Genomic DNA, 12,527 nt, shown 5'->3' on the forward strand with positions numbered 1-12,527 from the left:
TAGTCATCAAGTTGTATCCGACTCTTATGACCCCAGGGACTGTAGCCCACCAGGCTCCTCTTTCCATGGGATTTTCCAGGCAAGAGTACTGGAGTAGGTTGCCATTTCCTTCTCCAGGGAATCTTCTTGACCCAGAGATTGAACCCAGTTCTCCTATATTGCAGGCAGATTATTTACCAACTGTACCAGATGAATAAATGAGCTCTGAAGCCCATTCCCTCCCTGCCTGTTGACTTCCTCGTTCGTCTCCTTCTTTCTCTCCACTTTAACTCAAGATTTCAGTGACTTGCAGTCAAACAGTACCCTGAGACATCAGAACATCCAGAAAGAACAGAGTGAATGAGAGAAGACCCACTGGGTCTTCCATTCTCACAAACCACTCAGCTGAGATTGACACACAAGGCCTCTGACCTTTCACCCTGAAGCTGGTTTCAGATGCACGAAAAACTCATAAGAGATGGGGAGGAGAAGATGGATGAAATATCCAAGAGAGATGACAGCATTTCATAATTTCTTTATGAGGCACAAGATAAAAAATACACACTCATGGCATATAAACCCATAGTGTTAAAGTAGGGTCCTGAACCTGAGACTTTCCAGGAGGCCAGGGGACAAAACTTGCCTGGCCTTGGTGCTTGGTCCACAGAGGTGGACAGGCCTGGACCCTCACTCCAAATTACTCTTTCAGTAAGATGAGGACCAGCCTCACAGTTTGCACTCCTGATCTTCCAGCCCAAATCCTTCACTCAAGCCTGGATGGAGAAGCCCTTGGCCAAGAGGACAGAGCTGCTGGGAGGACAATTCCCAGGCTGGTCTGGGTTCTAGGGTCCTGAATCACAGGGGAGAGGCCTGGAGCCTTTGGCACAGGGATGCTTCCATTCCTCTGAAAAGGCATGAGATACAAAGGCAGCTGGGTTGTTTGTGACAGGGTCTGTCCCACGTCAGAGGTGCCTGGGCATCAGCACGAGTCGATGCCAACCCCTGCACTGTGGGTGCTCAGTGTAGACACTGACTCATGGGCATGGAAAGTATTGTCAGCTCTGAGCAGGACTTTGTCTCTGTCATTCACTGCTGTGTTCCCAGCATCCAGAACAGGGCTTGGCACAAGGAGCTCCTGAGGAGGACTCAGTGGGGCATGAGCTCATCTGCACAGGTGTGTGTGTCCAGCATGCTCTGCACACACCTCCTTCTCTCTCCCTCCCAGAAGGCACTTAAGGTTTGGCTCAGCTCAAAGAGGCAGAAGAGAGCTTAGAGATACCCCAGACTCAACCCGCTGTCTGCAGCTGAGAGTCCAGTTTGGTGACATCAGCCATAGAGACCCATCTCTCTTTCTCCCTCCTCCTCTGCTTCCTCCAGCCCCGGCCCTTCAGGGACCACCTGGTCAGCCTCACAGTGGCGGGACCGAGGTGGGGCTGCAGGGATGGCATTCTCCCGCAGCCAAGGGTGCAGCAGGATACCCGAGGCCGTGAGCCGCTCAGTTGGCTCCCTTCGGAGGAGACAGCGGACCAGGCAGCGGGCGGGGGCCGAGAGGCCCTCAGGCAGGGCAAAGGCGCCACGGCGGATCTTGCCAAAGAGCAGGGCAGGCTCTGAGTCCTGGAAGGGGTAGCGGCCGGCCAGCATGGTAAAGAGTGCCACACCCAGGCTCCAGACATCTGCCGCCTTGCCTGAGTAGGATGCTCGGGAACTGAGGATCTCAGGGCCTACATAGGCTGGGCATGCGTGTTTGTCCCACAGGGAGTCGTCAGGCCCAGTCAGCACACAGGCATCTTCCAGGTTCTCCAGCACCAGTTTCGTCCTACACGGGCAGAGAGACAGGGAGTCAGCTAGTGGGACACCCCTCCTTCTACCACCCCACATTTCCACCTGAGTGGCACACAGTTCCCCAATACCAGCTGGCATTTGTCAGACATGAGTCAGTCCTGTGAGGCTGGTTGGCTGATCTCATTTTACAGATGAGGAAATCTAGGCTCAGAGAGGTTTATTCATTTCTCAAGGTCACACAGCAATTAAATCTGAACTAGGACTCTGAGAGGAACACATTTTTCCAAATGTCTCTGGGGTCAAATTCAGGTTCTACTTGTTAACTTGCAATTTGGCCTTGAGCGATGGCTTCACTTGCCTGAAACTTGACTTGGGGGCTGGGGAAGTGGGGCTGTGCTGAGGGGCTGAGGGCATTAAAACTCTCTGAAGCCAGATGCAAACTTGGGGTCTAGGCAGGAAACAAAATAAGAAACAGGAAGTGGGGACTGTGCTAACCGTCTCAGCACAAACCTACAGTTAATATTTGGGAGTGTCCACAGCGTACCTCACCCTGAGCTAAGGCTGTATCTATCACACCTCATTTCACCCTCATGCAGCCTGTGAGGAAGATGCCATTTTGCAGCCAAAGGAGCAGGACTGAGACTGAACCTTGGCTCTCTCCTGCCCAGAGCCAGGGCTACAAGCGGCTCATATGGTTCCCAGGGTGCCTCCATGGAACCCCTTTTCCACAAAAGAACCCAGAAATCATATTTTAAAGAAAAAAAAAACAGGTTTTAAAAAGTTGGCAACCAATTTCAATTAAAAACACAAACAAACATGACCCATATTGATGTATGGCAGAAACCAACACCACTGTAATTATCCTTCAACTAAAAAGAAAGAAAGAAAGAAAGAAAAGGAAACAAGCAAAAAACAAAACAAAAAAACCCACAAATGAACAGGTATGGGATGCAAAGGAAAAAAAAAAGTGTGTGTGGACCAACCTTAGCAACTTCTGCTTTAAATAACTCCCACAGAGTGCTCTAGATTACTTTAATAGTAAGCATAGCATTGCCATTGCTACTAATCTTATTCCTGTGGCACTACTTCCTGGGTGCTGGTCTGAAAATGCTGACCAGTCCTGTCAATCACTGCACTGAGGGTGAGCAGAGATGACAGCATTATTGGCCCATTTTACAGATAAAGAAGTCAAGGCTCAGGCAGATGAAGCTATTGCTCAAGGCAAAACTGCAGGTTAAAGAAGTAGAGCCAGAATTTGGCCCCAGGATGATTCCATTATCTATCATTTACTGATGGTGCTTCTCAAACTTTTGCCTTGAAAAGGAAAGAAAGCACTTTTCTCACTTCTGGGAGGTCTGGGGGTGTTGTACTCACCTTAAGCTTGAAATTATTTGAAAAGCTGCATATTAGCTTAAAAATCATTATAAAACTTACATTCTAATTGTTACTCAAAGCATGGTCATTTTAGTATAAAATGTAAAAGGAAATACCATCTTTAAAAGGAAAAACCACCTTCACGGACTTCCCTGGTGGTCTAGTGGCTAAGACTCCACGCTCCCAATGCAGGGGGCCCAGAGTTCAATCCCTAATCAGGGAACTAGATCACACATGTTGCAACTAAGACTCGGTGCAGCCAGATAAATAGTAAAATTTTTAAAAAGAAAAGAAAACCACCCTTAGGCAAATATCATAAGCGTAGCTGCTATAGAATGGATGGCAGGTGAAATTAGTGGGCAAAAGTGTGAGCAGAAACAGGATATTCACACATAAAGCCTTAAAAACCCTCAAGGTTTTTAATAACAATGACAAAAAATTACCCAAGGTACACAAAGGGTAAATTAGGAGCCTTCCAATAGACAACTTGGCAGAAGCCACTGGAACCAAAGACCAAGGTTAACATCTCAGTAGTTCCCCTCAACAGCATGAATCTCCTGATAGAACCGGCTGAGAAGGCCCCATGGCTTCTGTGGTATTCTTGCCAAAAAATGCATCACCTCAATCTAAGCGTGACCAGAACATCAGTCAAGGCCAAACTGAGGGGCCTCCTCGGCCGCCACACTCACCTCTCCCGGTCGGTGAAGACGAAGCGCCGTAGCTTGAGGTCGCGGAGGACCAGCCCGTGCTGGTGGCAGTGCGCCAGGGCGGCGGCCATCTGGCGGAAGAGCGCGGCGGCCTCGGGCTCCGGGAGGCGACGCCGGCGGCGCACCAGGCTGTGCATGTCCCCGTGCGGCCGCGGGAAGAAGGCGTAGAGGTGCTGCGTGCCGGCCAGGACCTCCGCCGGCCGGGCCACGTGGCCGTGATGGGGCAGCCTCCGATAGGGCTCCAGCACCGCCAGGCTCTCGCAGGCCGGGTACACCTGTGGGCAGAGCGTGGTGTGAGCATGGGTGGGGACTCCAGGGGGCAGGCAGCAGGGGCCGGCCTTGCAGCAGGTCACAGCCCATCCCTTAGGCACTACTGTGGGCTGGGCCCTGTGCCCAGCGCTTCCACTGCATGTCACTCAATACTGACCAAGCTGAGGGCTGCCTGACCAGCAAGGAGCAGAGCTAGGATTTAAATCCCTGTTCTCCATCATCTGTGCTCTTAGCTACAAGCTCATGTGCTCTTAAACTTGAGATAATTCAAAAAGATATCAGGTAACCAGAACAAAAGTAACTAAAACAAGAGGAATCTGGAAGAGCAGACAATACAGAAGTAACGTTAAGTCCTCATCATCCATCGTGGCTACCATTCTCTAGCATTCACTTCCCACCCACCCTTTCCTTCATCCCACAAGCAGGCATTGAATGCCCACCTGTGCCTGCCGCTGGGACTATAACTTGACTGACAGCCACAGTCCCTGCCCTCCTGGTGCCCACAGTCCAATACATGAGACAGTTAAACAGGCCAAAAAACTAAATACTTACAAATTCTGATGAGCATTGCAAAGGAATGCTGGAATCAAGAATATTTTGGCAGGAGACACCTATTTTAGAAAGTATAGTCCAGAAGGGACTCTGGGGAAGTGACCTGAGTGACTGAGATGCCCAAGGAGTAAGCTTTCCGGGTGGGAGGCACAGGCAGTGCCAAGGCCCTGAAGTAGGAAAGAAACTGAGCTGCTCCAGAAACCCAGCCAAAGCTCAGTGTGGCTGGAATGTGAAGGAAGGTGGGGCCTGTGGTGAGCATGGTGAAGTTATGGGGAAAGATGCTAGGGGCTTATGGACATTAGATGGAAGCCATTCCATAGTCCTGAAAGGATGTTCAGAGGATGGTGACTTGGAAGCCACATGGCTCATCACTGGCAGAGCAGTCTATGCACTTTGGTTTATCTGCCTTTAAACCCTTTGCTTGTCATTTTGTCTAGGACATATAGCCAATAAAAATAAATAAAGCATATACACATTTAATCCATGAAAAGATGTAAGTACATGTCTTAAAGCAATTGGGGTGGCTTTGAGTAGACAATTCACAGACGGAGACTTTTTTAAAAATCAGAGAGGCAAGCGCATCCCTGCCTCTGAGCATTTACACTTGCTTTTCCTGCTACCTGAGCATTCTCCTCTAGATACCCACAGGGCTGGCTCCCCCAGTTCAAGACACTATTCAAGTCACCTCCTCCAAGGTGGACTTCCCACCTAAGATCACCTGCACCTTCTCCCCTTCCCTCTCCCCTTTCTCCTAGCTCCTAGTTTTTCTCTGTAGCAGTTAAGATCACCTGATACATGTGTTACTTATTCACCTGCAGCATGAACTGTGGTGGCACAGCTTGGCCCACTTTTTAGCCATATGTGGTGCATATTGCATGATGCACGGAGTATACAAGTGCTCACTGAGGGTTTGTTGAATTAATGAATAAGGCGATAGCCTAGAAAGACAGGATGTTGATCTTTCTACATGCCGACCAGAAAAGCCTAGGCAATGTGGAAACAGAAGGTCAGCTCCCACAGTTCACGCTGGGTGTACGGACAGGCACTCCTAGTAGATTGCCCTAAATGTTCCTGGGTATCTGGGGTCATGTGAAAGCTTCTGACTTCAGCTTGCCATGGTCATGCCTTTCAGTATGGACCAGAAAAAACCTGTGATGCTACAGGAAGGGGACCCAGAGTTCATGGGTTCCCTAGAACACCTGGGGTAGACCTCGGAACCTGCATCAAGCGGCCAGAGCCCAGGTAAGCTGGTGTCTGATGTCCAGATGTGGCCCCGCCCACTGCACCCCCATGAGCAGGAACAGGAGCCACTGCTGCTTCTTCCCCTCATCCCCCAGCCAACTGGATGGAGGCGTCAGTCCCCCTGCCTGTCTGTGCCTTCCCAAGGAGTCCTAGCTCCCTTCCGCCCCTCCCTGTGTACCTGGGTCTCCCCTATCCTCCTTACCTCTGCCCGCCAGAGCAAACCTGCCCTGCTTGTATCTGAACCACCTGTCCTAGCATGAGGTCCAAGGCTCTGGGTTGAACCTGCCTTGGCCCAATTTCAGCTCTGACACCTCCTGGCTTTGTGAGGTGGCAAGTAACCCCGGGGCTTCCTGGGTGGCTCAGACAGTAAAGAACCTGCCTGCAATGCAGGAGACCTAGGTTTGATCCCTGGGTTGGGAAGATCCCCTGTAGGAGGGAGTGGCTACCCGCTCCAGTATTCTTGCCTGGAGAATTCCATGGACAGAGGAGCCTGGTGAGTTAGAGTCCAAGAGGTCGAAAAAAGTCAGACACAACTGACTGACTAACACTTTCACTTTCGAGTAACCACAGCTTTCTGAGCCTCAGAACCTGTCCTCTCTCTGTAGAATGGGCCCTATAATAGTAACTATCTCATAGACTGTGTGAATATTAGAGAGGATGCAGACTGCATGATCAATAGAGTACCTCGTGCACAGTAAATACCTACGATTATGCTTTCTCAGGGCCTTCCCCGGTGGCTCAGTGGTAAAGCATCTGCCTGCCAGTGCAGGAAATGCAGGTTTGATCCCTGGGTTGGGAAGATACCCTGAAGAAGGAAATGGCAACCCACTCCAGTATTCTTTCCTGGGAAATCCCACGGACAGAGGAGACTGGCAGGCTACAGTCCATGGGGTTGCAAAAGAATCGGACATGACTTAGCAACTAAAACAACAGCAACAAATGCTTTCTCATCTCTGTCCTTGTGGGCTGAGACCTGGCAGTGTCCTGTAGGGGTCACGAGGCTCTGCCTATTGCCTGAATTCTGTCAAGAACCCTGATTTCTGTCAGGAACCCTGGATCTTGCCCTAGGATCCACGTCTGATGCCATGTGGCTTTATACACGGCCCTTCTCTCTTGACCTCAGTTTTTCCATCTATAAAATGGTCACGAGTAGGCCCAATGACCTCCATGGTCCCAGGAGTTCTAATGTCTACCATATCTCATCCTTCCCTGGTGCAAATACCTTCAGTGGCTCCCCACAGCCTCATGGGGCTTCTTCGTAATGCTTTCACAATCCGCAGCTGCCAGCTCTCGTCTGTCAGCCCTGTCTGCATCCCTTTCCCGCTCTAGCCATAATGAAGTCCTTTTCATGCTCTGAAGTGCCATGTTCACTTCTCTTGGCCTCTGACAGCTATTTCCCCTTCCTGCAACCCCCTTTTCCCACTTCTCCTTGGCTGACTCCTCCTCAGCCTTTTCTGACTCTGCTTTCTAATATACTAGAGGTTTCTCTTTGCACTTCTGGCCCCTAAGCCTCACCCCAACAACATTTATCACACTATACAGCCTAAGCTCTGTATTCCCCCAGGGCTGAGACCATCTGGTTTACCTTTCTGGTGTCGGCTTGGCCTGGGTATTCACTGGCTGCTTCCCCAGAGAGCTGGGTATTCACTGCGTGCTTCCCCAGTAAACACAAACTAAATTAATATAAGGGGCCCTCAGCCCTGGCAATTCTTTGGAGCCAAAGCCTTTTCCCAGCCCTCGTGATGCTCATGGAGATGGCCTCTGGGACATGTACCTTGCAGATGTACTCCATGCCTGTGGGGCAGTGCAAGGCTCGATAGGTCTGGCCCCCCTCCTCGGGCTCCAGAAGAACATAGGGTCCAAGCCTGGAGGGAGTGGTCACATTGGGAGCATGAACAGGAGCTGGTGGTGGGTTCAGGTTCAGCGGGCACAAGGGTAGCCTGGGCTGGGGCCCACTTCGAGCTTGCTTCCGGCTGGGACACTCAGTGTCTAGGTCATCATCCAGCTCCAACCGCTTCTTTCTGGAGGGGGCATTTGCTGGAACAGCCAGAGGGCTTGCTCGCATCTAGAAAGAAGGGGAGAAAGGCACTGAAGTCAGGCTACTCGGCTCCTCTCTTCCTCTGCTGGTGGGAGGTTACACTGGCACAGCCTTTATGAAGGGTGACTTGGCAGCGTGCATTAAATAAACAAAAGCATATACCCTTGACTCGGTGTCCCACTTTTGAGAATTTATCTTCCAAATAAAATGCTCACCAAAAAAAATTAAATACATGAAAGGCTGCTCATCAGTGTCTTGTGTCTAACAGCAAAAAGTAGGACACTCTCCCACATGTCGAGCAGTTGGAGGTTGGTCAAGCCATCATGATACAGCCACATAGTGGAATACTATACAGCTCTAAAAAATGCTCAAGAACTCTCTATATACTGATGCAATGGTGCTAGTACAAAGTTATTCCTACAGCCCATATGATAGAATCAATTAAACATCCATTGTTAGGACTGGTTAAATACATTATATTTCACCATATGTAAAATAGTTGTAGCCATTTAAGAGATTGAGGAAATCCTTTATGTGCTAATTGGAAAAATCTCCAGAGTGAACTGTTAAGTGAAAAAAAAATAAGTACAGAGGAGAGATGGACTTGATGATTGGTGAGAAGAGAAAGAGACTTTGTACTGTCTCTGTTGAGTGCTGTAGCACAGGCAGTTATTACCTCTGAAAGGGAGGGAGGAATGGGAGGAGGGAGAGGAGGAGAATGGATGATGAAGGATGATGCATGAATGATGTATATACTGAATGTACATATGAATGGATGTTTCTGGAATGACTAAACGTATTGTCAAGTGAACAGAGCTAGCTCTGAAATACATGAAATGATCTCATTTGTTTAAAAACCCCACAAGTGTGTAATATGATATGTGTGAAAGTGTTAGTAGCTCAGTTGTGTCTGACTCTCTGTGACCCCATGGACTATAGCCCTCCAGGCTCCTCTGTCCATGGAATTCTCCAGGCAATAATACTGGAGTGGATAGCCGTTCCCTTCTCCAGTGGATCTTCCTAACCCAGGGTTGAATGTGGGTTTCCTGCATTGCACGCAGGTTCTTTACCATCTGAGCCATCAGAGAAGCCCTATTTGTATACACAGGTGCGTAAATGCACAGGAAAAGGTCTAGAAGAACCCAGGCTAAATTGGCCACAGCAGCTTCTGGCCTTCTGGGAGACTCCAGGAATGGAAGGGATTTAGTAGGGAGGCAAGGGAATGTTCAATTTCAGTATTTTAAAATAAAGATTCTACATTTATTTAGTGCTTGGGTACTTCAAAACAGATGGAGTTTCTTTCTTTTCTCAAATGTGAACTTCGTCTGCAATCAACCGATGGCCAAAGAGCTACCAGAATCACAGGATCTACGTGTGGAGTTAGTCCACCAGCCAGCTCAGTTTTACCATCAGGTGAGAATGAGGCAGGGAGGCAAGGTGGCTGGAAGCCCCAGGATCCAGTTACTCAACTGCACAGGAAGCACCTCCCCCCACCCCGCCCCCACACAGCTATGTCACTGTGTGCCAGTGTGGTGCGAAGAGGAGAGGGCAATGGCATGTTAGGGCAGAAAGGTTCTCTCCAGGACCCATCTGCCCACCCATCCAGGTTCCAGGGGAGGAACAAGGTGTTAAGGACAGTGGACTGCAGCCAAGTAAAGACCTTCCCAACAGTCCCAGGTAGGATTAGAGGGAACATCACTCAGAGACAGTTCTCAGGCTGATGCCCACCTCTCCAGTCTTGCTGCTCCCAAATGCATGGGCTGCCTTGGGAGGGAGGGAGCCACCATCTTGAATGAAAAGGCATAATCCCGTTTTGGTGAGAATGCAGTAGGGTGTGGCTGTCATCAGATATTCCCTGGATTTCATTCTGTCTCTGACCCTTCCTGGCTGGATAGCCCTAGGCAAGTTTTTCAGACTTTTTGTGCCTCATCTGTAAAGTGGAAACAGGATGCAAAGCCCGTAAGATTTTGTGATGATGAAATGAAAGTACAAATAAATTAACATGGCCCTGTTGCAGGGTGAAAGTGAAAGTGGAGTCGCTCAGTCCTGTCCGACCCTTAGTGACCCCATGAACTGCAGCCTACCAGGGACCTCCGTCCACGGGATCTTCCAGGCAAGAGTACTGCAGTGGGGTGCCATTGCCTTCTCCACTTGTCACTGCCAGGCACTGTTAATTCAGGAAATGGTCACTACCATTGTCTCATTACTATTATTATTCATAGCTGAAGATGCTGAAGTGCTACCTTTGGGAGTCTCAGAAACTTCCTCAGGGATGAGGCTAGGATAACACTCTTTACTGCACTGGTTCTTCCAGAAGTAAAGCAAGCTGATCCCTAGGTGTGTAGATGTTTTGTGTCCTGCAAAGCGAGACTCCCTGGAGTGACTCTCCCATGGCTACATCTGTACCCCAAGCTGCTCTGGCCTTATCTAGGGCTCAGGGTCTGGTCCTGCTCGGGATGAGCTCCACTGGACAGATGGGGTAACTGAGTTTATAGATGAATATAGGAATTTGCAGGCCACAGGGCAAGATTAGAATCTCTGCAGTAGGATGCAGGCAGCCCCTAGTTTCTACCTCTTGCTGGTCCCTGACCCTCTCAGGGGAATAGGGTGGGTCACACCAAACACACATAGTCACATAACCCAGGGCAGACAGGTGTACACGCGCCCCTCCCAGGCACATTCGTCCAAACCGGCCCGCCACGGGACACACAGCTGGCCCTCCACCGGCAAGGGTGCAAGCACACGCACCGAGAGCTCTCCCAACTATACTCACGACTGTAGGACGGACACCAACAAGGCCACACGCTCAGTCTGTACCCCCCACCCCCACCCCAAGTTCCCACCGAGAAGGCAGTGGGCGGACTCGCCACACCCTCAGCAGCTGGGCTCCTCCCTTGGGAGCGGAAGCGGCGCGGCGGCAGGAGTACCGCTAGGTCCCCGCCCGCGACCCCCAGCAGAAGGTTGAGCGGAAACCGAGGGGCTGCTAGAGGACTGGGAGGGGACCGGCAAAGGGAAGGAGGCTGGGCCCTGGCGCTGAGATAAGCGGCCTTGCCCGCACACCCCAGAATCAACAGGCATACCACACACCATTGGCAGAAACAGAATACGCGCGCATCCTACAGCTGGCGAACCGGTGGTCATCAGACCCGGCACATCTGTGCGCTCGCACAGCGTCCAGGCCGCCCTTGACCCCGCACCCGCCCCGCCCACAGGCACCCCAGCGCGTCCCGGCACGGCCAATACCTGCCGCCCAGTGCCCAGGCCTCCGCATGGTCCTCGGACACACGGCCCCACCCGGAACCCACCGGCCCACGCGGACTCCGGCAAATCCTCACGAACACTCTCACAGGTACTCAGGACCACCCGACACCCAGGGACCCCACAGACCTCCCCGCACCCAACCACGGACCTCCCCGCACCCAACCACACACCTCTCCTGTCCGCCCCACACTCAGACAGACTCGGACCGCGCACACCCTCCTCCCCGGGACACTCCTCCCCGCCCCGAGGGGATCTACCGTCCTGCAGCCAGATCGGCCACACTTGGCGACCCCGCGCCCTGCGGAGCCGCGTCACCTGGACCCAGCGGGAACACTCAGCCAGCGTCGCTCCCTGGAAGGCGGGCTTCCTTAAAAGTTGTGTGTGTCTGTGTGTGTGTGTGTCACTCGCGGCAACTTCAGCCGCCCCGCCTGCCCGCCCCTCCCGCCCCCACCGAGTACCTTGCCCTAGCACGCGGCGGGGTCCTGGCGCAGAAAGAGCTCAGGGTCGCCTGGCACCCCTCGGGGGCCCGTGCTGCTCCGCCGCCGCCGAGCTCGGCTCCGGGTGCGGCTCTGGCCTCGGTCCCTAGCAGCCGGACGTGTGCGGAGCCGCCGCCGCTTCCGCTGCGAGTGTCTCGGGAGAGCGGAGAGCAGGGCTCCAGCTCCGGCCCGGGTGATGTAAACCTGAGTTAATCAGCCACCGCCTGATGCCCTCAGGCCGGGGATTGCACCATCCCTCCCCCCCGAGCCCCGCCCCCACCGCCTGTCACCTCCAAGCGCGCCCCGCCCCTCCGCGAACAGCTAGCCGTCCCGGAACCCCTCCCCATGGCCCTCTAGGGGTGTTTTGCCTCCACCCCCGACCCCTCCCGCTCAGCGGTCGAAGATTGAAAGCGATGCCAGAGGCTGGCTCTCCCTATCACCTTGGAAAAAGCATTTTGCTTTTCTGAGTCTCAGTCTTCCCATCTGTTAAATGGAAGGAAGAACACCCTTTCTCAGGATGGGTGGAGGAGAAAAAAAGCAAACCCTAACAGTTCCCTGGGTACTTCCCTGGTAATAAAGCACTTTCCCACCAGTGCTTGATTGATTGTTTAGGAGAACCCTGGGCCAGCAGGAAGCTCCATTCTCCCCATTCTAGTAAGGGGCAGCCTGAGGCCCAGCTATGAGAAAACAACCCAGGAGCTTTGCAAAGACCACAGACTTAGGGGCTGACTCCCGGCTCAACAGAACCATTGTGGTGCCCTGGAGAGGCCTGGGGTCCAGTGGGCTTCACAGCACTCACTTGATGCAGGCACTGTAGCCTGGAAGTTAAGAGGAAGTACCCTGGAA

General features: G+C 52.0%; 1 protein-coding gene across 4 annotated transcripts; it reads right to left on the bottom strand.

Moving 5' to 3' along the window:
• Positions 1-494: 494 nt before the first annotated feature.
• Positions 495-11,971, bottom strand: TRIB3 (tribbles pseudokinase 3). 4 transcript variants are annotated; one of them, XM_042229966.2, is made up of 5 exons: positions 11,664-11,971; positions 9,673-9,874; positions 7,681-7,971; positions 3,825-4,117; positions 495-1,795 (listed from the first exon to the last, which is right to left on the bottom strand). In XM_042229966.2, exons 2-5 carry the CDS (start codon positions 9,808-9,810, stop codon positions 1,306-1,308), a joined length of 1,212 nt encoding a protein of 403 aa, XP_042085900.1. In that variant the 5' UTR covers positions 9,811-9,874; positions 11,664-11,971; the 3' UTR covers positions 495-1,305. The 4 variants fall into 4 exon arrangements, with proteins under 4 accessions (XP_042085900.1, XP_042085901.1, XP_027832843.1 ...); XM_042229967.2 differs by lacking the exon at positions 11,664-11,971 and adding an exon at positions 11,463-11,575; XM_027977042.3 differs by lacking the exon at positions 9,673-9,874.
• Positions 11,972-12,527: the final 556 nt, after the last annotated feature.

The sequence above is a fragment of the Ovis aries genome, chromosome 13 (genome assembly GCF_016772045.2).
Source record: "Ovis aries strain OAR_USU_Benz2616 breed Rambouillet chromosome 13, ARS-UI_Ramb_v3.0, whole genome shotgun sequence".
NCBI classification, from domain to species: Eukaryota; Metazoa; Chordata; class Mammalia; order Artiodactyla; family Bovidae; genus Ovis; species Ovis aries.

What these genes read in the sequence shown, in the direction of transcription:
- TRIB3 (XM_042229966.2), bottom strand. Translation starts at nt 9,810, where the DNA reads ATGAAATCCAGGGAATATCTGATGACAGCCACACCCTACTGCATTCTC. An exon ending in GGAGCAGCAAGACTGGAGAG is followed by an intron (nt 7,972 to 9,672) that starts GTGGGCATCAGC and finishes CCTTCTTTCTAG; the next exon opens with ATGCGAGCAAGCCCTCTGGC. An exon ending in GTCTTCACCGACCGGGAGAG is followed by an intron (nt 1,796 to 3,824) that starts GTGAGTGTGGCG and finishes CTGCCCGTGTAG; the next exon opens with GACGAAACTGGTGCTGGAGA.